The sequence below is a fragment of the Onychostoma macrolepis genome, chromosome 02 (assembly GCF_012432095.1).
Source record: "Onychostoma macrolepis isolate SWU-2019 chromosome 02, ASM1243209v1, whole genome shotgun sequence".
In the NCBI taxonomy this organism is placed as follows: Eukaryota; Metazoa; Chordata; class Actinopteri; order Cypriniformes; family Cyprinidae; genus Onychostoma; species Onychostoma macrolepis.
In genome coordinates this window covers 34,521,910-34,547,168 of record NC_081156.1, presented here as the reverse complement: position 1 = coordinate 34,547,168, position 25,259 = coordinate 34,521,910, and the positions used below count along the sequence as shown (strand labels likewise).

The 25,259-nt window shown below is 36.1% G+C and overlaps 2 protein-coding genes across 5 annotated transcripts; one reads left to right on the top strand and one right to left on the bottom strand.

Moving 5' to 3' along the window:
- Positions 1 to 851: 851 nt before the first annotated feature.
- On the bottom strand, positions 852 to 12,718 carry eef2b (eukaryotic translation elongation factor 2b). The gene is made up of 13 exons (XM_058751058.1): positions 12,562 to 12,718; positions 9,962 to 10,176; positions 8,738 to 8,919; positions 7,513 to 7,724; positions 7,104 to 7,282; positions 6,490 to 6,595; positions 5,488 to 5,740; positions 5,210 to 5,405; positions 3,846 to 4,212; positions 3,332 to 3,685; positions 2,736 to 2,918; positions 2,512 to 2,644; positions 852 to 1,249 (listed from the first exon to the last, which is right to left on the bottom strand). Exons 1-13 carry the CDS (start codon positions 12,562 to 12,564, stop codon positions 1,056 to 1,058), a joined length of 2,577 nt encoding a protein of 858 aa, XP_058607041.1. The 5' UTR covers positions 12,565 to 12,718; the 3' UTR covers positions 852 to 1,055.
- A 2,025-nt stretch (positions 12,719 to 14,743) lies between these two features.
- On the top strand, positions 14,744 to 25,207 carry armc6 (armadillo repeat containing 6). 4 transcript variants are annotated; one of them, XM_058793415.1, is made up of 8 exons: positions 14,744 to 14,897; positions 15,530 to 15,664; positions 18,534 to 18,619; positions 20,210 to 20,777; positions 21,576 to 21,721; positions 21,795 to 21,926; positions 23,054 to 23,191; positions 24,421 to 25,207. In XM_058793415.1, the coding sequence occupies exons 2-8, from the start codon at positions 15,544 to 15,546 to the stop codon at positions 24,631 to 24,633; spliced, it is 1,404 nt and encodes a 467-aa protein (XP_058649398.1). In that variant the 5' UTR covers positions 14,744 to 14,897; positions 15,530 to 15,543; the 3' UTR covers positions 24,634 to 25,207. The 4 variants fall into 4 exon arrangements, with proteins under 4 accessions (XP_058649398.1, XP_058649404.1, XP_058649390.1 ...); XM_058793421.1 differs by having other exon boundaries at positions 14,765 to 14,897; positions 15,533 to 15,664; XM_058793407.1 differs by having other exon boundaries at positions 14,848 to 14,989; positions 15,533 to 15,664.
- Positions 25,208 to 25,259: the final 52 nt, after the last annotated feature.

The following is a 25,259-nucleotide window of genomic DNA, read 5'->3' as shown; positions in this document are numbered from 1 at the left end:
CTGATAAGCTGTCGGACACGGGCCGGGATAGGGCCTGAGTATCTTGGGCCAGGGCCTAAATTTGAGGCCCATGCAGGGCTCTACTCCCGAGCACAACCCATGCAAGGAAGATAATTCCACGCACAGCTGCAATTCCAGGTTTTCCAACAGAGATGGCGACAGACGCAAAACTTACCGACTGCAGCTTTAACCTGACGCATTACCAAGTGAAAAAAAATATTCAATGAGTAAGAAATACAAACCAAAAAAAAATAAGTTCTAGAGCTGTCTCAAGTTAGTAATTTTAATAAAAACAAAATTAGTCATTTAGTCACTTGGAGTTAAGTGTGAAATATGCTCTTATTATATATTTTTTCAAATAAAGGTCAGAAGAGTCTAAATTCACAGAAACTACAGCAAGTAAAAATACATGGTCATAATGACCATGACCACCAAAATCAGTAATGAGGAGAAAGTCATTAAAAAGGAAAAAAATAAACTCAATACCAATAATAAACTGATAATTTACACAAAGCTTGATTGCATTTTTCTAATAAAAATACAACACTAATAAACTAAATATAAATACATTTTTTGTATTGTATTTTATATTAAAATACAATAGTTAATCACAACTTTGTATTTTGATGTTATTAAAGTAAGGCATTTCGACAAATCTCGTAAATTACGAACAGAATTACTGAGCTCAAAAACTACATGAAATACTTGGTCTTAAAAAGTTACACCACTGGACCATTTAATAGGACACAGTAGACAAACTAAATAAGACAAATTTTGAAAATATAGAAAATGTCATGGACCTTAGACATCTGCATTGACTGGCAATGAAGCACCGCACAAATGCACATGAGTAATTTTCCATTTTTATTTTCTTTATTAGATTTACATAATCCACTTGAATTTCCTGTCAGAATGTGATAAACGTGTGGTGTTTGTGCCCTGTACAGTCCAGTCCCTCGGCTGAACTCTGAGGGAAGGAAGAGAGTGCAGGAGGGAAGGAATGAGTGTAAAGCGTCGAGGTTGGGCTACAGAACAGAGAGATGTCGTCCGGCCGTTTATAATTTGTCGAGGAAGTTGTCAAGTGCGGGAATGCCCTCCTTTAGGCCCTTGCGTTTGCGTGTCTCGCCCACAACCAGGAAGGGTTTGGATGCGGGGTCTTTGGGGTCACCCTGCAGGATCTGCCAGTGATCGAATACACACTGAGGGAAGGCCTGACCACCGGTGTTGGAGCGCAGGTCAGCTGTGAAACCTGCACACACACACATACGAGATGTTAAGAGACTGAACACAAACATATGGATTTAAGAGAGACTAGAACACGTTCATTAGGAATGAGAACTGCTAAAATTAAATACTACTTAATTAAAATCATCATACAAGGTTTACAAATTAATTAAACTAGTACTAAAAAAAAAAAAAAAAAAAAAGCCCAAAACAATATACAAGTGATACTACCACTATTAAAATCATATACTAATATATACACACACACTTGTAAAAATCACTATCAATTCTAAAATTACTTCATATTAAGATAATACAAACAAATACTACTATCAAAGTTAAAATGCAAAGCGCATATATAAAAAAGTAAAAAAATTAAAATTAGTTGAATTTTTTTTTTTTTTTGCTTTTGTGGAACTGTATGACAGAGTCCTTTGATTCAATCCAAAAAACTGAGTAAGAAACTAATTTGAAAAATTTATTTTAACTGTGTACTTAAACTGAAAAATGTTCTACATGCGTCTTCAACTTCATTTGTCTTCTGAACCACCAGCCATTATTTTTTATCGATTCAGTGAGTCAGGAATCACTCCAAATGACTTGTACGTTAACTGATGAGTTTGAGGCCGATTTGGACCTTTTGACAGATGAATTTCAAAAGAATCTGCTCATGCATCATTTCTACACTGCTTGCGCTGTACGTTTGTTGTTGGACAGTGAGAATGACACAATAGAAAGACGCGTTGGCGGTTTCATCTTTTGAACAGGCTCAGTCCTGTATTCTCAGCACTTTCAATTCAGACTGCAAACTCAGCCTGAATCAGTCAGAGATTCTACACTTCAGTGAAGTCCACTATATGGAAAAAAAAAATCCTGGAATGTTTTCCTCAAACTTAATTTCTTTGCGACCGACAGACATGAGCATCTTGGATGACATGGGGGTGAGTAAATGATCAATTTTATTCAGGAAGTGGACTTGCCCTTTAAGAACATTACTTTAGGCAAAAGTGAACTTTTAGTACATTATAAACACATGTGTGACCCTGCAGCACAAAAGCAGTCATAAGCAGCACAGGTATATTTGTAGCAATAGCCAACAATACATTGTATGGGTTAAAATTATACATTTTTCTTTTATGCCAAAAATCTGATTTATTCAGCTTTCAGATGTATAAATCTCAATTAAAAATAAATAAATAATTGACCCTTATGACTGGTTTTGTGGTCCAGGGTCACATTTGTTTGATAAAAAGGGTCATTATTAATGTGATTAAGATAGAAACTAACCAAAAGACTCGTTGACGGGCAGGAAAGCCTTGACGACGAACATGGGCGTTCCCATGACCTGAGACTCCTCGAAGACATGGCCTCGTTTTCTGTTCAACACGCCGTAGATGCCGCCGACCACCTGCTCTGGGCACTGAGAGAGGAAGAGACACGGGTGAGAAACGCTCGTATGTTAAAGAGGAGGATTCACACAGTGAAGCTGACTGAAGAACACGGTGTCTCACCTGAATCTCCACCAGGTACACGGGCTCCATGAGTCGGGGCTCGGCCGTGAGCTGACAGGCGTACAGAACCCTGCGGGCCGTGGGAATGATCTGGCCACCGCCGCGGTGGATGGCGTCTGTGTGGAGAGTCACGTCGTGGATGTCGAAACGAACGGCTCGCATGTTCTCCTCGCACAGCACACCCTGAGCAGAGAAACCAAACCACGAGGACAGTCAAGTCTCAAATCATAAAACCTCGATTCATAAAGCTAGAGAGAGACAGATTCAGTATCCAACAAGCAATACATTTTAGAAAACTCAACTTTGAATTAAAAAGCATATGACAATTTAGTAAATACAACTGATGAAGTTATAGTATTTAAATTTATAATTGTATTACTTTGTATAAAATTTCTCTTTTTAAATTTTCCTTCAAGACTCAATGCAATGATACTGTAGATTTGAATTTTTTCCTGTGCCTGTGGAGGTCTCAGATATTTGTGGTAGGGGTTATCGATCACTTCTTCAGAGTGGTGCATGATTTTTCCTCACAGACCAGCCAGGACATCAACAGGACAGCTAGTTAACCAAACCCCATTTAACTTCGAACGTCTCACCTCTTTAGTGGCCCACTGGAACCCAGCCACGACGCTGTCCTTGATCTCGTTAAGGTACTGCACTCCCTTGGTCACGTCCACCAGGACGTTGGGTCCAGTTCCGTCAGGTCCGAAGCACCAGATCTTACGGGCCTCTGTGACCTCCCACTCGTATTTGTCAGCCAGGTAACGGGCGCGGGTCTTGAGCTCCTGACGGGATGACACGTCGCCCTTGTCAATGTCTTCGGCGAGACCGTCGGGGAACGGCTTGGCCTTCATGTATAGACGGTTGTGCTTGTTGGGAGACTTGGACAAACACATCTGGTCTGATTCTGCGCTGACCGTCTCCCTGTAGGACACAACGGGGTCCGATTTCTGTTGGAGAACCAGACATGCGGGTTACAACAGGAAAGGCTGGATGATTGCACAATATAGAAACTTGTAAAGTTCTGGGTCTTACGAAATCAGTCCTTCAAATGTCTAATAACAACTGTTACAACATCACTAAAGAATCGAGCATTAAACATGCACAGACCTTCAGTGGAATGCAGGCATGGTCCTCCTCCAGATCTTTAAGGCAGATTTCCAGGTGAAGTTCTCCAGCGCCGGCGATGATGTGCTCTCCGGACTCCTCGATGATGCACTGCACCATGGGGTCGGACTTGGCCAGGCGTTTGAGTCCCTCCACCAGTTTGGGCAGGTCAGCTGGGTTCTTGGCTTCCACCGCCACTCGGACCACAGGGCTGACACTGAACTTCATCACACGCATGTTGTGGGCCTGCTCAAAAGTAGTGATGGTCCCGGTCTTCACCAAAAACTGGTCCACGCCAACCAGACCCACAATGTTACCACATGGCACATCCTCGATGGGCTCGACGTAACGGCCCATCATCAAAATGGTCCTGGAATAAAGAAGCGTTGCATCAGAAAAGTAGTGCACAGTTTCGTGACCTGGTTTTAATCATGTTAATTAGTGATGCACACAACTTTAACAACTGGAAATGAACTTTGGCAAGACAAAACGATCTCAAAATCTAAATAAAATTCACAATTAAACAAAATATAATAGATTTGAAGAAATCTTTTAGTCTGTGTAGTTTAAGTGAAGCATGAACAAAACGTCACTAAACATTAATTGGATGGTAGGTGCACTACCAATATCGCTATCTTCTTGCTTTATTACTTTTGATATGAAAGTTTAAACTTTTTCAAATACACAATACAAGTAATAAATATGGTCTTTATACTCAATGTGGTATTATTGCCACCGTTTAATTTATATTTCACCAACAAATGGGAGTAGAAATAACCAATTCAATAAAAACTGCCTTGTGTGCAATTTAAATTTTTGTAAAAACCTTTTGTTCATTCAAAGTGTCGATTAAATAAATTAGATTTATTAGATAACTTTCCGTTTTTGGCCCAAATGCATCCTGAATTTTTGGCTTCGGCACAGAATTTTTATTTCGGTGCGTCGCTAGAAACAACTGTATCAGTAACACTTTACAATAAAGGTCTCATTTGTTAACATTACTGCGTTGACAAATGCTTTCACTGCATTTATTATTCTTTGATGCTAGTTAATGTCAGTTCAGACTACATTGTCAAAAGATATAATTGAGTTGGAATGTGCACAGGCTAATTTTGAGCTACAGACAATTTGTTTTTTGTCCGATTCTAACAAACCATATCATTGTGAAAATAAATGAGAAAAATAATTTAACAATTTGCTCATTGAGACCAATTTCACCAGCACAGGTCACACATAAAAACAGCCTTGTGCAATTAAAATACCACTCCTATAGTGTTGGTTAAATTCGAACTACTATTCGGTTTTTGGCTAAATGAGAAGTAATTTCAGTGCATCACTAGTGTTAATGAGTCCCGAGCGCTGCAGACCTCTGGATGGGTTTCAGGTAAAGATCCTCCTTCTTCCCAGGGGTGAAGTTTGGTCCCATGATTCGCACTTTCAGCCCAGTGGACACGACACCAGAGAACACACGGCCGAAAGCATAGAAACGACCCTTATCAGTGGTCGGCACCATTTTGGAGATGTACATCATGAGGGGAGCTTTAGGGTCGCAGTTCTTAATACCTGCGCAGACCACAACAAGACAGTCAGACAGTTCAAATGCAGCAAACAGCGAAGTAAACGCATGAAAATGAATGCATCGTACCCATGGCAGCTTCATCATCTCCAGGTCCTTCGTAAAGCAGCTCGCAGCGGTACCTCTGGGCCGTGACGGGAGAGGGCAGGTGGATGGTGATCATCTGAAGCAGAGCTTCTCCGGCGGGCAGCCAGCGACGCATCACGGCCTTCAGCAGCGGCTTGCCTTCCTTATCCTTGTCCTCGGTGTCCAGCTTGATGTCCAGCTTCTCGACGAGCTTGGCGGTTTCCTCCTTCCTGAAGTTCATGATGGCATCGAACACCTGGAGATTGAGGAAGCGAGGTGTGATTACCGCTGTATCAAAAGGAGATCTGCACTACTATTTAAAGGGGTCATCAGATGCAAAATTCACTTTACAAGTTGTTTGAACATAAATGTGTGTTGGAAGCGTGTACACATCCACCCTATAATGATAAAAATCCAACCAGTGTTTTTTTTTTGTTTTTTTTAAATCCCTTCACAAATCAGGCTGTTCTGAGATTCCGGTCACAATGACGTAGTTCTTTTAAGCGATTGAGGCGTTTTGTTGTTGGATATAATAATGAATATAGCAGTCGTCATTTACTCCCGACATCTGAGCTGCTGAAGAAGCAGAGGATTAACGTTACTTTCATTTTTTGAACGAAACGCGCCAATCCCGATCTACCTAAATGTGTTCGCACGAATCATTCGTGATCCAGCTTCATGTACAGAAGTAGCGAGTATAAGGTTTTTTAACGAATCTTTGCAAATCACCTTTCCTAATAATGTGCTAGTTAGCCAGTTTCACGGCTCAAGTTCACAGTCTGCTCGTCACCCCACAGAAGAGAGGGGCGGGGTCAGCAGAGCTCATTAGCATTTAAAGCAACATGTACTAAAACAGCTGTTTTTGACAAAGTAAAACGGGTGTTTTAACTACCATTGAGAAATTAACCAAAGTATGGTATAGACTTTTCATTAAGACCCTAAAGAATCATATGAACTTGTGGAAAATGGGCATCTGACGACCACTTTGAGGCTCTTTAAAGGTACCTTGAAGATTGGGTCCAGGATGAGCTGGGCGAAGGTGCGGGGCAGTTTCTTTCCATCAGGGCTGTTGGCAGACTTGCTGAATTTACCGTTGGCTGGGTCAAAATACCTGGAAAAGCAGCAGAGAATGAGTAATACTTCACTTAACAGATAGCTTACATTTGTTTCCATTATTTATACTACCATTCAATAGTTTTATGCCACTGAGGCTATATACACACTTCATGCTTATTCATGTACATAGTGCAAGTCCAATAACCTTCAGGCAAAAGAATGCATCACGGTTTTCAACTGATAAGAAACATTTCCGATTATTAAGTAGCTAATCAGCATATTAGAATGATTTCTGAAGGATCATGTGACACTGAAGACTGGAGTAATGATGCTGAAAATTCAGCTTTGGTCACAGAAATAAGTTACAGTTTCTAATATTACAACAAAACTTTTTTTTGTAAACCTTTCACAATATAAATCAAATATTTTAAATCAAATAGTCCTGGTGACCAGAAGAGACTTTAAAAATCTTAAGCTTAAGTCTTCAAGCAGATTACTAATATAACGCAAAAGAGCTTCATTTATTTTTTGGCCAAAACTGCATTTATCGATATGAATCTCACCTGTCACCCCAGAGTTTCTTCATCATGTCCTCCACTTTCTTACAGCGTTCAGCTGGGCTCAGCTGACCTTCACCTTTAGCAGCAAACTTGGCAACATACATCTCAGCAAACTGCTTGAGAGTGAAGGCCCAGCCGTGAAGACCGGATCCAAAACCCACAGTACCGATCACTGGATCGATCTGGGAGAAAGCAGAGAGAGAGATGAGCACAAACAGTCCACAAACAGAACCGATGAGAGACTGCAGCTCTGGAAGTGTTAGAAATCACTAATCGATCAGCGCAGGTCTCAGATATTGTGGTTAGCTGTTCATCAGCCTATCAGAGTGGTGCATGGTTTCTCCTCACAGACCACACTGCATTTTAGCACTTCATTAACTTCACATATTAATGAATGAGTGCATGTTCTCACCATGATGTTGCCCATGGGTCCACTCTCGTCCTCTCCATAGGTGGAGATGATGACGTTGACGTTCTCCACGATGCGCTGGAAGGTTTGGTACAGCTCCTCAGGCTCCAGCTGGAGCTCCAGCAGGGCCCGGTCCATCTTATTCATCATCAGCACGGGCTTAATGCGCTCGGCGATGGCCTGTCTCAGCACCGTCTCTGTCTGCACGCACACACCTGCGCAAAAAGCAGACATTTAACATCCTGTAAGTTGAGCAATAAAAGTATTTTAGACCATTTCAGGGTTTCATGAAGGTAAATTTAAGACCTTTTCAAGAGCAAGTGAAGAGAATAAGCAATAAACTGAAGGTAACAATGCTTCAATATGTTCTCTAAATGTAAACCTGGACTTCTGCAGGTATTATGAAGTTAAATTTAAGACCAAGGAATAAATAGAAGGGGTTAAAAAATAAATAAATTCAGCAACACTTTACAATAAGGCGTCATGAACGAACAATGATAAATATTTACAGTTTTATTCATTGTTAATTCAGTGCATTAACTAATGTTGACAAGCACAACTTGTGATTTTAATGCATTAGTAAATGCTGAAATTAACATTAAGATTAATAAACGCTGTAGAAGTATTGTTCAATCTTAGTTTGTTAACTAATGTAGTTAATGTTAAGTAATGAACCTTACTGTAAAGTGTTAAATTAATTAAAAGTTGGCCAGTTTGTGATTAAAGCATGAACAAATATCGGCCAAAAAGGTCATAAAGTAAGCTTAATTCAAAGGGAAAATAAGTTTATTTTTCTGACCCTATTGGCAGATATTTGTTCTCATTTATGTACAAAGGCACTTCATTTTGATCAATTTCTCAGAAAACAAGATTTCATACTCAAATCACATTAATAAAATAACTTGATTAAAATTAATTGAGTTTGATTAAAACCAGAATAAACATCTTCTAATGGGTCCAGTCATATCCCATTGACAGACAAAACTCAATTCTTCAATTTCTCAGACTTCATTTTGCCTTATGTAAATGTTTATGGATCTTTAAATATTTGTATTGTAAAATAAGACACTAAATATCCATTTTTTTTTTTTTGCAGTGGATGCAACATTTAAAGCCACAACTATATGAATTTAAGACTTTTGGTTCAATTTAAAAGCTTAATTTGTGGAAAGGTGACTTTAGACCATATCAACAATAGTATGATGTAGAACCACAGTAAAATGTTTACCAGAGACACAATCCACCACAACCAGAGCTCCATCGGTGACACGCAGAGCGGCCGTGACCTCAGAGGAGAAGTCGACGTGGCCGGGAGAGTCGATCAGGTTGATGAGGAAACCAGCTCCATCCTTGCACTGCTTAATGAAGGCCAGGTCATTCTCGGTCAGCTCGTAGTACATGGAGATAGCACTGTGAAAGAGGCATGGCAGGGAAATCAACAACAAACTCTTTGTATAGCAGTATTAGACACTCCGCTGGGCTTTTGTTGTGTTCTAGTAAGCAGGTCATAGATTATTGGCTAAACCGTATTGATTTTGCTATGAGCAATAAAGAAAATGAACAAGAAAATACATAAATATGATTGTTAAGACATATGCCTGCACTCTGTCTCTCACTACATACACTCAAAACATTGCATTTTATTGAATGCATTTTAGTTTTATTATTAATAAACATGGAAGGTCAAATCAATGACTTCCTGGGCTTACCATAATTGATGCCAAATTATATAATTTTGTTATAATTAAACATGATACATGTTGCATTTTTGTTTTGCAATATATTGTGACACGATATATTAATCCACCCCTAACAAATACTTAATTTTACTCCAGTGTATGAAATTATATATGACTCAACACCATAAAGCACTGAAAAAGCAGTTGCACAGCCTTTGCCCTCATTAACGTCACAGCCACTCCCTACTGAACATCATTAATAAGCATGCATAAGGGTCAATTTACAGACTTGCAATTTTAAAATTCCCACATATCCCCAAGTTTAGTTATAAGCACATTATGTTTACAACTATTCAATTGCAATTTCATAGGATTGAAAATTTAAAACAGCCTGATTTTTCCAGATTTGGTTATGCATGATAATGTTTTTCCTATTACACAGCATTTTATTTACAGACTTGCAATTTTGAAACTCCCAGTATTAAGTCACGTGCAATAATGTTTACATATATAATTGCATGTTTACAGGCTTGTGAATTTAAAATCGATATTTCTAAGTTTAGTCACGGAGGAAATGTTAACATCATTCGTTAAACTGCGTTTTACTCAGACTTGCAATTTAAAAAATTGCCTTGTATTTCCAGGTTTAGTTATGCACAATAACATTTACAGCCATTTAATTGCACTTTTACAGGCTTGCACATTTCCAGGTTTAGTTTTGCATGTTTATATACATTTAATTACAGGCTTGCAATCATTTGCGGGCGTCTTACGTGGATTTAATGGTGATGCAGCGCTCTTGCTCGTCTTTGCGTGTGTCAGTGAAGCGGGTCTCTCCGGCGCGGGCGGAAGCGATGATTCCAGCCTTGGACACCAGAGAGTCGGTCAGCGTAGATTTCCCATGGTCCACGTGCGCAATCACGGACATGTTACGGATGTTGGACTTCTTGTCCATGATGGCACGGATCTGGTCGACTGTGAAGTTCACCTGAAAGAGACACATTTGACATTCGTCACCCAAACCCAATTTACACTTGTAACAACTTACTTGTTCTTGACAAACCTCTTAGTTACAGATTAAGATTTCTAGAGAGATGGTCCTTAACACATCAAAACTTCTGTAGGCCTAAAGCATTTATGTTGCATTTATTCCATATGCAAAGAGCAAATTAGACATCTTTAAGTAGATATCAAATGTGACATTTATATTAAACACGACCAGTGTTGGGAAGGTTACTTTGGAAATGTAATGGGTTACAGATTACAAGGTACCCCATTTAAAATCAGTGTTGGGCAGTAACTAGTTACTAGTAATTTAGTTACTGTAATATTACTTTACAGTAACTAGTAGTGTAACTAATAAGATTTGAGTAATACTACAGTTACTTTACATAAAACAGCTTAGTTAGTTTTGATGCCTCAACCCCGCTAATTTAAAAACGAACAATCAAATAATTCCTAGATTTTTTTCATAATTTTCATGACTCGCACATGCACATGTGGCTTTACTCTGGCATTACATCCCTCTGATCAGCACATTATATTAAAAATATTTTTGGAAAATTAAACCGTTTCTTACAAACTCATGTAATTTGATAAAATACATAACGAAATTTAATCGCATATGGGTAACAGAAAAATTACTTCAAGCTACACATGACAATTAAAGAGATGAATGCAACACTTCTACTTGAATGTCACTGTTAATCACTACTGAGTGTTTGTAATAACTTCTGACTGCGAATGATGAGGCAGAAATATGTTGTTAGTAACATTCTAGAAGAATTTCATCTGGCAGATACACAGTTACAGAAGTAACGTAACTAATTACTGTTGCCAGAGAGTAACAAGTAAAGTAACTAATACTTTTGAAAGGAGTAACATTACATTCTTTGAGTAACTAGCCCAACACAGCTTAAAATGTAATAAGTAGTGTAACTGATTAAATTGGATTAATTTTCTAATGAATGTTTTCAACTGTTAATCATTTTGAAACGTTTAAAGGAGGCAGGGTTAATCGTGCAGTAGTGTCCAACAGCGATTAGTCACTTATGAAATCCTTCATCACCAGAATTAAGACCATAATTTAATTTTAAAGCACAGCCATCACAAACTCAGACTTTAGCAGCTCTTTTTTTTAAAAGGTTAAATACTGATTTAAAATCATAACAAGAAATAGTTAAGTTGTGAAACTGTTTTTGAAACCAAATCTTTAAATAGCTATGACAAGAAACACTGGCATTTAACAATGCTTTGAAGAAAAAATAAAAAAATAAAACATGAAGCACGTGTCCTGTTCTGTGTCCTGATGTATTCACGTTTTAACGCAACGCCAGCGTCAATGCTATTTTCATGGCGACGTACTGTGTCCTTAACTCCTGAAACATTGGTGTCCCATATTTTAAAGCTGTGATGCAATTTGGGTTACAACTCAATCAAATCTGTTTATGTCTGAAAAAATTCAAATGTAACCCCTTTCGTAATCGTTAACATTTTCGCAAGTAATTAATTTAATTACGCACTTCTCTCAGTAACTGTAACAGATTTCGGTTACGTTTATTTTAAAATTAAATTACGTAATTCCGATCCATGCGACTAGTTAACGTACTCCCGCTGAACGTGATTGTATATAACTGGCAGTAAAGCGGTAACGAATTTTTGTATTATTTTGCCGCGTAAAACGCAATGGCTTTTACTCAAAGGCCAGAATAAACGCACCACCTTAAATATCCATCACTAGCGTTATTTCACGGCCTACCAAAAGCCATTGCGCAAACAATAGACGGCCATGTGCGTGATGTGGCCACGCTGATAAACCGCGACACGTGACTGTTGCGTGCCGGTGTGAACACACCCGACACCTGACGTTAACCGGCCGGCAAAGTGATAAAAACCGCACGCGGCCCATCACAAACAGAGGGAAAACATAAGAACTAGTATTGGAATTAAATAATCAGGATATGGAGTTACAAAACCAGATAACTGAGGGCTTCGGGTGCGATTTTTCTCAAGCACGCGATTCTTTCAACAATACGTGGCAGAGTTAGCTAACATGCTAACCAGGCCCGGCCTGACAAACAAACCGAACGCCTCAAAATTACCAGTTAAGGATTTAGTTTGAGTTATACTCGCTGAAGTATGTGATAAAAGAATTATAATCTAGTCAGAAACAATGATAAATAATTTGTAAAGTATTTTAAAAATGAGTCGCGCCGCAAAACAGCCGCTGCCATTTTGTTTGGTGGAAAACTAGCCGGCCTTTTCCCGCACGCATTGTACTGAAAATCCCGTTAAACGCACAAATACTGCATCTGATATTAACATCTGCTCGCTGTACATCTTTACCGACTCAAATAATATGTCTGATACGTACCATTTTGTCAGATGTTTCAGGATTCACTCAGCACTGATTTTAGAACAGAGAGCGCGCTGCCTTCCGCTGGTGGGGACAGGCAGGGGAGAAGGAAGCGTCACGACGCAGCGCGGGTTTATATTCAGGCGACGCTTTCAGCTCGGCGTCATGACGCACGCACGCGACGCGGTTTTCTTCGGCTGAAAAATACAGCTCCCCCTGGCGTCACACATGAGCGAAAGATGCGATGAAATACAGTATTTACATATGGCATAACTGAAATATGGAAGAAAAATCGAAAATAAATAAATAAATGAACAGGCACAATCATGCACATTTAAATACTTAAATTCAATTGAATTGAATTGAATTAAATAGGACATTAGTTATATAATATTTAAGTCAATAACAATAAATGAATAAATAAATTAATTAATTAATTAGACACACCCGTGCACATAAAATGTATAAATATAAACACACACAACCATGTATATATGTTATTTATTTATATATATATATATATATATATATATATAATTCATATATATATATATATATATATATAATTCATATTATATATAAATATGAATAGGCTATTTTATATATAAATACAACACATTTTTTCTTAAATATATGCATTCATGTGTGTGTATTTATATAAACATAATAAATATACACAGCACACACATATATTATATAAACACAAACTTTTTTTGGATGCGATTAATCATGATTAATTGTTTGACTGCACTAAAGTAAATAAATAAATCGTAATATAATTGTCTAATAGTTAAGTAAATAACTAAATAAATAAATAAATAGTCACATCAATGCTCATATAAATTATTAAATGGGACAGTAATTGTATAATATTTAAGTAAATAACAGTATAAAAATAAAAGAAAGAAAGAAAGAAAGAAAGAAAGAAAGAAAAAGTCACATCCAAGCACATATAAATAAAGTGGGGCATTATATAATATTTAAGTAAGCAACAGAATAAGTAAATAAGTAAGTAGTCAAATACATGCACATATAAATGCTTAAATAAGACAGTTATGTAATATTTAAGTAAAAAACAGAATAACAAAGAAAATACATTTAAAAAAATTAGACACACACATACACATAAAATGCTCAAATATGAAATTAGTTATGTAATATTTAGGTAAAAAACAGAACAAGTAAATAAATAAATAAAATAGACACATCCGTACACATAAAATGCTTGAATAGGAAATTAATTGTCTAATAGTTAAGTAAATAACTAACTAACTAAATAAATAGTCACATCAATGTTCATATAAATTATTAAATGGGACATGAATTGTATAATATTTAAGTAAATAGCAGTATAAACAATGAAATAAAGAAATAGTCACATCCAAGCACATATAAATAAAGTGGGGCATTATATAATATTTAAAGAAACAACAGAAGAAATAAATAAGTAAGAAATCAAATACATGCACATATAAATGCTTAAATAGAACATTAGTTTCATAATATTTATGTAAATAACAGAATAAATAAACAGCTACATCCATGCAAATATAAATGCTTAAATAGGACATCAGTTGTTAAACTGCAATAAATGCATAATTTTATTATAAATGTAAATAATTTAATGGCTTATTTGTTTAACAATTAAAATACAATATTATGAAGAGTTTAAAGAAGTAAAAGTCCTAGGCTAAGGTGGGGTTTATGTTCATTTATCTCGAAAAGGGTCAGTGTACATTAATCGTTATTCAGATAAGTGTAAATATACACCCAAATTAGCCTCAAGGTACTTTAAATAAACATTAATTTGTGGAATATCAGTTGCATACGACTTTTTTTTAAATATGAAAAATGTTTTGTCCGTCTACATCCATAAGTATATGCAGCGGAGAATAATAAGTGAACTTGATTTATTTGAAGAGGAATGAAGAGACCCCAACTTACACTTCTTTTAAATTTTTTTTTTTTTTAAATATATATTCTCCTTTTATATATTCTCCTATATAGCCTTATTGGTACTTTGCATCTATATTGTATACGTGCCTTGCTCAATTTGCCTTTATTTATTTATTTAAATTTATCAGTGCCATTGTATATGTATATTCTGTTCAATATGTTCAATAAAAAATAAATAAACAAATAAAAACGTATATCAAGCGGAACCTATTTTCTCTCGCGAATCTCACCCGAGCCACATTAAAGAAAACGCAACGCAACGCAACGCTTTAATTCACGAAGCGCTTGCGTCAGTTAAACTCCGCTGCGTGCGGACGCTGTTCTATGCTTACGCTTTTAGCGTACTGCCCACTCTTCTCCAGAGGGCCTTTTTATCAGAAGGTCTAGGCTGGGTGTCGGTGAGTTTCAGGATTATCATCAGTTTTGTGTGAAACCGGCTTGTTTTGCTTTGGGTTCGAGTGAATGTTACGCTCAGGTGGTGTAACTAACGGTAATAAATAACGTTTTTGTGTTAGTCACGCTTTGATTGCAGTGAAGTGTGTCGGTACCATTGATGCTGTCAGATGGTAATGTGATATACAGCATAGTATTATTGAGTGATTACTAAACGCGCTGTGCTATTTTCATATTTCTGTAAGGTACTTTACTGCACACAGTGGTATTACCATGGTACATGTCCAAAAACCATGGTAACCCTATTTTGCTTTTTGTTAGTGTGACCTATCTGCTTTAGTTTCATGTCCTAACCACAGTGTTGGCCAGTAACTAGTTACAAGTAATTTAGTTACTGTAATATTATTACTGTAATTAATATTTTATTACTTTTTGCAGTAACTAGTAGTGTAACTAATTACTGTTGCCAATATTACTTTTGAAAGGAGAAACTAGTAATGAGTAATATATTACATTCTTTGAGTAACTTGCCTAACCGATAACCAAATAAACCAAACGCAATCTACGGCTTCCTCTTGAATGCATTGGTTGTCAGGCTGTGAAAGCCAAACTAAAGCTCTGTTGTGATGTTTTACAGCAGCTGTTGCAGTCATGGCCAAACGCAGAATAATACAGGAGACCTTTGATGCAGTGGTCAGAGAAAACATTGAGGAGTTTGACATGGAGGGAAGCGAAGCTTTGAAGGAGGCCATTGAGCAGTTTGAATCTCAGGGTGAGTTATTAAAATAAAAACACGAGTTATTAAAGAAAATGTTCATGAAAAATCCTTTAGTTTACTTTAATATGTCTACTTAATTATTTTGTGTACCCTGAGTGAATATATGCATATGTATGTATATTTATGTCTAATATATATATACACACAAAATCTGTCAGAAGTTTTTAATAATTATTTTCTAATAATATACAGGTGCTGGTCATATAATTAGAATATCATCAAAAAGTTGATTTATTTCACTAATTCCATTCAAAAAGTGAAACTTGTATATTATATGCATTCATTACACACAGACTGATATATTTCAAATGTTTATTTCTTTTAATTTTGATGATTAGAGCTTACAGCTCACGAAAGTCAAAAATCAGTATCTCAAAATATTAGAATATTTACATTTGAGTTTGAATAAATGACCATCCCTACAGTATAAATTCTGGGTGTCTCTTGTTCTTTGAAACCACAATAATGGGAAGACTGCTGACTTGGCAATGATCCAGAAGACGAACATTGACACCCTCCACAAAGAGGGTAAGTCACAGAAGGTCATTACTGAAAGGTGTGGCTGTTTACAGAGTGCTGTATCAAAGCATATTAAATGCAAAGTTGACTGGAAGGAAGAATTTGGGTAGGAAAAGGTGCACAAGCAACAGGGATGACCGCAAGCTTGAGAATACAGTCAAGCAAAGCCGATTCAAACACTTGTGAGAGCTTCACAAGGAGAGAACTGAAGCTGGAGTCAGTGCATCAAGAGTCACCACGCTCAGACGTCTTCAGGAAAAGGGCTACCGAGCCACTTCTGAACCAGAGACAACGTCAGAAGCATCTTACCTGGGCTGTGGAGAAAAAGAACTGGACTGTTGCTCAGTGGTCCAAAGTCCTCTTTTCAGATGAAAGTAAATTTTACATTTCATTTGGAAATCAAGGTCCCAGAGTCTGAAGGAAGAGTGGAGAGGCACAGGATCCATGTTGCTTGAAGTCCAGTGTGAAGTTTCCACAGTCAGTGATGATTTGGGCTGCCATGTCATCTGCTGGTGTTGGTCCACTGTGTTTTCTGAAGTTCACAGTCAACGCAGCCATCTACCAGGAGATTTTAGAGCACTTCATGCTTCCTTCTGTTGACAAGCTTTATGGAGATGCTGATTTCATTTTCCAGCAGGACTTGGCACCTGCCCACACTGCCAAAGGTACCAAAAACTGGTTCAATGACCATAGTGTTACTGTGCTTGACTGGCCAGCAAACTCGCCTGACCTGAACCCCAGAGAGAATCTCAAGAGGAAGATGAGAGACACCAGACCCAACAATGCAGAAGAGCTGAAGGCCACTATCAGAGCAACCTGGGCTCTCATAACACCTGAGCAGTGCCACAGACTGATCGACTCCATGCCACGCCGCATTGCTGCAGTAATTCAGGCAAAAGCAGCCCCAACTAAGTATTGAGTGCTGTACATGCTCATACTTTTCATTTTCATACTTTTCAGTTGGCCAAGATTTCTAAAAATCCTTTCTTTGTATTGGTCTTAAGTAATATTCTAATATTTTGAGATACTGATTTTTGACTTTCATGAGCTGTAAGCTCTAATCATCAAAATTAAAAGAAATAAACATTCGAAATATATCAGTCTGTGTGTAATGAATGAATATAATATACAATTTAACTTTTTGAATGGAATTAGTGAAATAAATCAACTTTATGATGATATTCTAATTATATGACCAGCACCTATATATATATAAATTTTTTTTTTTTTTGTCAGTACTACTGTTTTGACTATATTTTGAGCAAATAATGCAGTCTTAGTGAGCAGAATATTCAAAGATCTTAATTATGATCAACTTTAGACCAGTTATATAAAGAAAGAAAGAAATGGTCACCTTAAAAAGGACATTAGCTGTATAATATTTAAGTAAACAGATAAATAAATAGTCACATCCATGCTCATAAATGCTTAAATGGGATATTGTTTGTATAATATGCAAATAAATAACAAAATAAATACATTAATAAATAAATACATTTACATCAGTGATTATATAAATGCTTAAATATAAGACAACTAATGTTCTATTTAAGTAAACAAATAAATAGTTCATTCATGATCATATAAATGCTTAAATGGGATGTTGATTGTATAATATTTAAATAAATAACAGAATACTTACATGGCATGCATAAAGTTACATCAATGCTCATATAAAATATTTAAATAAAAAAATAAATTATATTTGAAGAAACAAAAAGGTATAGTTACATCCATGCAAATGTGTTTTTAAACTTAAAAAGAACTTTTTTTAACAGTATTACTGTTTTACTATATTTTTGATCAAATAAATGCAGCTTTAGAGCATAAAAGGCTTATTTCAAAAAGTCTTCTAAATGTTTGACCTTTTTGACTGCAGTGCAAAATACTAAACTCCATCTTAAAATAGTTTAAACAACATTTACCTAGTTATTTTATAAATATTATTATTCACTTTAAAGGTAAGCAACGATATATATATATATATATATATATATATATATATATATATATATATATATATATATATATATATATATATATATATATATATATATATATATATATATATATATATATCCTAATTTGATAATACTGAGTTCAAAAATATCAATAAAAACTTTCCATCACATTTATTTTAGGAGCTTGTATAAAAATGTAGTTTTTACAAAGCAGGACTTTTCAAGTGAACTACAAAAAGATTATAGGTCATTTAAAATGGTAATAATAGGGACCTTTGCATTCATAATTAATGTACACATTAGAATACATTATACAGTATTGGATTGTCGATGTAGATGTATATGGTGATATGATAATGAAGTGGTTTGATTTGTCTTCACAGGTGTGGATCTCAGCAACATTGTTAAAGCGGTGCCCAAAGTTTCTTCTGAAGAAAACGCAGAGGATCAGACCCATGAGGTTCTTCAGGTATAAAATTTCAAACAGATTTGTAATTCTTTTTTAAAACCCTAGTCAAAGCATGTTCTGCAAGATTCTCCTTTCTGTCAAACATATTTTATTGGACTGTCCCGCTTTTAATGTATGTAGAAAACTCTTTTATGAAGTGAACTCACTTAAAGAGTTTAGTATAATTTTGCCAGAAAAAGTGTTATATTGTTAATGTAAAAAATCTTATGTAATGTAACGTGTGTTTGTTTGTTTGCTGGTTTTTATTGTATTTGTTATACTTGTATTTTTTTACTTGTTTTTGCCATGAAAATAGCATAAGATGCTGACATGGCATTAAATAAAAATACAGTTGTGCTCATAAGTTTACACACCCCTTGCAGAATGTGCAAAATGTTAATAATTGAAACAAAATAAGAGGGTGCATGAAAATTGCATGTTATTTTTTATGTAGTACTGTCCTGAATAAGCTATTTCACATAATAGATGTTTACATATACTCCACAAGACAAAAAAATAACCGAATTTATAAAAATGACCCCGTTCAAAAGTTTACATACCCTTGAAACTTAATGTCATTTCCTGGATGATCCACGACTGTTTTTATATTTTGTGATAGTTGTTCATGAGTCCCTTGTTGGTCCTGAACAGTTCAACTGCCTGCTGTTCTTCAGAAAAATCCCCCAGCTCCTGCACTTTCTTTGGTTTTCCAGCATCTTCTGCATATTTGAACCCTTTTCAACAGTAACTGTATGATTTTGAAATCCATCTTTTAACACTGAGGACGACTGAGGGACTCATGCATAACTATTACAAAAGGTGAAAACATTTACTGATGCTCAAGAAGGCAACACAATGCATTAAGAGACGAAGGGGTAAACTTTTTTTAATTGGATGATCACGGTAAATTGTACTTATTTTGACTTCTGGGAAACATGTAAGTATTTATGTAGCTTCTGAAGTCCAGTACTAAATGAAAAAATATGATCGTTAAACAAAATGAGAAGAATTTACACATCATCATCTTGTTCAAAAGTTTTCACCCCCCGTCTCTTAATGCAATGTGTTGCCTTCTTGAGCGTCAGTACATGTTTTTTACCTTTTGTAATAGTTATGCATGAGTCCCTCAGTGTGAAAATATGGATCTCAAAATCATAGTCACTTTTGGAAAGGGTTCAAATATGCAGAAAACCAAAGAAAGTGCAGGAGCTGGGGGATTTTTCTGAAGAACAGCAGGACCAACGAGGGACTCATGAACAACTATTACAAAATATAAAAACAGTCGTGGATCATCCAGGAAATGACACGCAGTATTAAGATTCAAGGGTATGTAAACTTTTGAACGGGGTAATTTTATAAATTCAGTTATTATTTTGTCTTGTGGAGTATATGTAAACATCTGTTATTTGAAATGGCTTATTCAGGACAGTACTACATAAAAAAAAAAAATAACACATTGCACATTCTGCAAGGGGTATGTAAACTTATGAGCACAACTGTACACTACTACTCTTCAGGTATATCTTCACACGAGATGCTGCAGAGCTAACCTCACTTCCACAGAGACTATCGTGTTTTGTTTTTAACATGTTATCGGTGGCGTATTTCCAGGCTTTGGAGTCTCTCAAAACTGCAGTGGCCTCATCGTCCGCATCTGTTCTGGAGGATCTGAGAGTCTTCACCCAGCAGTGCTCTCTCGGCTTCGCACAGCGATACCTGGCCGCTCAAAAAGAAGCGTATCCCACGATCCTCGCCTGCTGCCAGAGAGCCGCTGGACAGAAGGAAACCCTTTCCGTCGCTCTGGCTGCACTCTCGGCGCTAACAGACGGCCAGCCGGATCTGCTGGATGTGGAAGGGCGAGAGTTTTTGATAGGCGCTTTAACCGCGCACCAGACGGACGCCGCTCTCAGCTGTCTGTGTATCCGTGTGGTGCGACACTGCTGTCTGAAACACGAGAGCAACCGGCAGGATCTGGTGAAGGCAGGCATGCTGCCACTGCTCACCGCCAGCATCACACGCCACATCAAGCACCCCGAGGTCGTGAGGGAGGCCTGTGTCGCACTGAGGGTCATGACCTTTGATGATGATGTGCGTGTGCCCTTCGGACACGCCCATGAACACGCCAAGATGATTGTGTTGGAGCACAACGGACTGAAAATCATCGTTGAAGCTGCTAAAGGTGAGTCGAGTTTCCACTAGGCATGCAAGAAGAAATAAATAAATGTATTAACTAGTACTGAGCAACGATTAATCGCATCCAAAATATAAAGACGCACACATACAGTATATATTTTAAAAATATTTACATGTATATATTTATATTGATATAATTTCTATGATATATAAACATATTTTGTAAACATTAGGATATATTTTATGCTATTATATTATTTTGTAGATTTATGTGTATATGGTGATGTGATAATGAAGTGATATGATTTGTTGATTTGCAAAAACAAGGCCTATTAATATTACCTAAAGAGATATGATTCAGGGCAGAGTTATAATGAATGCATATATGTGACCCTGGAGCACAAAAGCAGTCATAAGCAGCACAGGTATATTTGTAGCAATAGCCAACAATACATTGTATGGGTCAAAATTATTGATTTTTCTTTTATGCCAAAAATCATTAGGATATTAAGTTAAAGATCATGTTCCATGAAGATATTTTGTAAATTTCCTACCGTAAATCTATCAAAACTTCTTGATTAGTAATATGCATTGCTAAGAACTTCATCTGGACAACTTTAAAGGCGATTTTCTCAATATTTTGTTTTTTTTTCTGCACCCTCAGATTCCAGGTTTTCAGATATTTGTGTCTCAGCCAAATATTGTTACATCAATGGAAAGCTTATTTATTCAACTTTCAGATGATGAAATCTCAGTTTCAAAAATGGACCCTTATGCCTGGTTTTGTGGTGCAGGGTCACATATATATGTTTATAATTGATTGTTGATTATGTGTTGTTTTCAGCTCATCCAGAGAGCACAGCAGTGCTCAGTGAACTCTGTGCCACTCTGTCCCGTCTGGCCGTGAGAAACGAGTTTTGTCAGGACATCGTAGACCTCGGGGGGCTGAATTTCATAATCTCACTCCTGGCTGACAGTCTGGATTTTCAGGTGAGCTGCTGGATCAGTGAGAGGTTTGGCATCGTTTCTTATGAATACAAACAAACATCTTGCTGTCTTCCAGGAGCTTGTGAAGCAGGTGCTCAGCGCACTGAAGGCCATCGCAGGAAATGATGATGTTAAAGATGCCATTGTGAATGCCGGAGGGGCGGAGCTTATCGTCATGGCGATGAACCGTCACATGGCCAATGCACAGGTGTGTCCTCAGAAGTGCAATAGAATGGCAATTAGCAAATTACTGTCCACAAATTCTTACTAACTTTTAACTTTTTTAAAAATACATTAACTGTTTAATAGTAAATTACTCATAAATGAGTTTCCATACACTCAACACATTCCTGCTGTTTCCAGAAACATACAGTAATGTTAATAGACAATTCAGTGTTTGATATACCACCTAAGAATTATATAATTATTAGTGCTGTCAAACGATTAATCACGATTAATCGCATCCAAAGTAATCCAAGTTTTTGTTCACATAATATATGTGTGTACTCTGTATATTCATTATGTATATATAAATACACACACACACATGCATTAAATATTTTATGTATATAATTATATTCATATAATTTATATTATATATAAATATATTTAATATATAAACATAACATATTTTTCTTAAATATATACATGCATATGTGTGTATTTTTATATATATACATAATAAATATAAACTACACTCACATATGTGATGTAAACAAAAACTTATTTTGGATGCGATTAATCACGATTAATCATTTGACAGCACTAATAATTATATTAATAAGAATAAAAATGAAATATTAAATGTAGAATTATAAAATTATATATTTTTATAATTAATCATTTTTATAATGATTTTTAAGAGTTTTTTATTATAAATATTTTTGTATTTGTTATAATTAATAAACAAGTCTAGTTTCCACAAAGAAAATGCATGAAATAAAGTTTGTAGTAATTAGTTATTAATTATGCAATCAATACATTTACATTTGTAGCTATATACACTAGTGTTCAAAAGTTTGAAGTCAGTATAATTTTTATGAGTTATTGAAAGAAGTCTCTTCTGCTCACCAAGGCTGCATTTATTTCATTAAAAATACAGTAAATGCAGTAAAATTGTGAAATATTATTACAATTTTAAATAACTGTTTTCTATGTGAATATATGTTAAACTGTAATTTATTTCTGTGATCAAAGCTGCATTTTCAGCATCATTACTCCAGTCTTCAGTGTCACATTTCAGCTCAAAATCACTTGTTAATTGAAACGAGTCTGTTCTTAAGCTCTGAAATTCCTCTCAGTGTCTTTGTCTCTGTTTTCCCGCTGTGGGTTCAGGTGTGTGAGCACGGATGTGCGGCGCTCTGTGTTCTCGCTCTACGCAAACCCAACAACTGTAAAGTCATCATGGAGTGTGGCGGAGCGCTGGCGGCCCTGCAGGCCATGAAGACTCATCCGGCTGAAGTTAATGTGCAGGTAAAGCGGCAGTGTGCACGCTGACTCAGATGCATTAGCAGATGCTTTTATCCAAAGCGACTTACATTGATTGCATTCAAGGTTAAAAAAACTCACAACCTTGGTGTTGCTAGTGCCACGCTCTACTGTTTCAGCTACAGGAACAGGACTTTATTCTGACACAGTAACAGAAAAAGTACAAGTTTTCACAATTTCAGTTGCAGAATACCTTTATGCCATCCAAAACTAGGTGAAAATGCATCTCATTTTGCTCTTAAGGCCTGACCAAAAACAATAACTATATTGGTCCTGAAACAAGCCTTTAACTAATTATTTTCTTTTTTATTTAAAGTACTTTCTTCTGCTTTGATAGTCTTTTCCATTTGTTTACTTATATTTTATTTTATTTAGCTTCTTGGTGAATACTTGATAATGGTTATTATAGTTAACAAATTAAATAAGATGTAGTTAAATAAATAAAATAAAAAAATACTAAAAGCATAAAAACATTTGTTGCTTGAAATTAAATAAACTTTAACATAATAAAATAAATTATTTTATTTCAGCTAGTTGCCAAGACAATTTCAAAGTCTGTATATCACAGCAATATTTCTTGCTTTCATTTAGTTTAACTTTATGTACTGAAAATCTAAAACTAATAAATTAAAAATACAAATATATTTTTTAAGAAAATAAATAAAAATGACAAACACAAAACAACCTAATTCTAGTTTTGTATTTTAGTTTATATTTTAAACCTAATTCTAGTTTTATATCTTTATTTTTTGCTTCTTGAGAAACTACGGAAGAGGATTAAAGCCAAGTAATAATAAAAAAAAAAAACAATCTCGAGATTAAAGTCGTTAAATTTCGATAAAAAATAACTTTTTTTTTTCTCTGTATTTAAAAACTTTTTCTCATAATTTAACAAGTTTATTCTCAACATTTTATTATGACTTTTTTTTTTTTCCTCAAAGTTCAACAACTTTTTTCTCAAAAGGGTTTTATATTTTATTATAGCTTGGCCCTAATCCTCTTCCACAAGAAACACTTTTTCAAGTCCTTTTGGCCTTTTTTTTGTTCTCTTTGTGCTTCTGTTCCCTTTGTTTTGTGAAAAAAATAAACAAAGCAAGCTTCAAAATAAGTGTTCCTGTCTTCCCTGTTGTTTCTGGAAACCAAACCAGCCGATACTTGTATTGTTTAATGAAATTCTTTTAGTGATTACAATGTCCCGTTTCCCGCTGTTCCAGAAACAGTCCTGCATGCTGTTGAGGAACCTGGTGGCCCGCACACGAGACTTCAGCCAGCTCATCCTGGAGATGGGAGCCGAGGCGCTGATCTCGCAGGCTTTGGCGGCTCACAGGGACTGCGGCGACGTGGGTCGAGCCGCTCTCAGAGACCTCGGCTGCCAGGTGGAACTACGAGAACTCTGGACGGGCAAGAAGGGAAGCCTGAGTCACTGATGAATGTCTGTAAACTCAAAACAATCACGATTAAATCATACCACAGCATGTCCTAACTGTGGAGCTTATACTAAATGTATGTGATCAAACATCTTCCGGTAGAATCGAAGTGCATCTGACGTCCACGTGTATAGGATGCATTACAGGTTACAGTGTAGATGTGTTTGTTTTGTGGTTTAAACATTTTATTGCCACTATTTATAGTTTATATGAGGTTTTTTACCCACGAATGACCACTGTGCTTGGTCTGGATTCATTTGAGCTGATGCTGACAGCGAGAATAAAGTGTACTTAAATCAGAAGTGCATTGCTGGATTTAAATTTAATCATATATTTAATCTAAAGACCATCACCCTGCTTGTTGTATGTGCATTCACTGCAGTACATTTCATGCTTATTTTTAACATTCCAAAGTGTTTTTTGTTTTTTTTTAATTAATGTGAATACCCTTCATGCACAAGGTGAGCCAAAATATGAGTCACAAGTGTTCTCTGTGTTGCAATATTAGCTGAAGCTCTGATTAAATCCGCTCTGTACTGGAACTGATAGTGTTTGTGATTAAATCAAGCAGCTCTTGACTCACACTGATATTTCTATATTACACACTGACCATAATATTCCCTTAC

Bases quoted from the DNA above. Each gene is read 5' to 3' on its own strand.
- eef2b (XM_058751058.1), bottom strand. The intron at 8,920-9,961 runs GTAAGACGCCCG...CCTCTTTCACAG, and splicing joins TGCATCACCATTAAATCCAC to TGCTATCTCCATGTACTACG. The intron at 2,645-2,735 runs GTGAGACACCGT...TTCCTCTCTCAG, and splicing joins TGTACCTGGTGGAGATTCAG to TGCCCAGAGCAGGTGGTCGG.
- armc6 (XM_058793397.1), top strand. From the start codon at position 14,962: ATGTTACGCTCAGGTGGTGTAACTAACG. The intron at 20,778-21,575 runs GTGAGTCGAGTT...TGTTGTTTTCAG, and splicing joins CATCGTTGAAGCTGCTAAAG to CTCATCCAGAGAGCACAGCA. The intron at 21,927-23,053 runs GTGTGTCCTCAG...CTGTGGGTTCAG, and splicing joins GTCACATGGCCAATGCACAG to GTGTGTGAGCACGGATGTGC.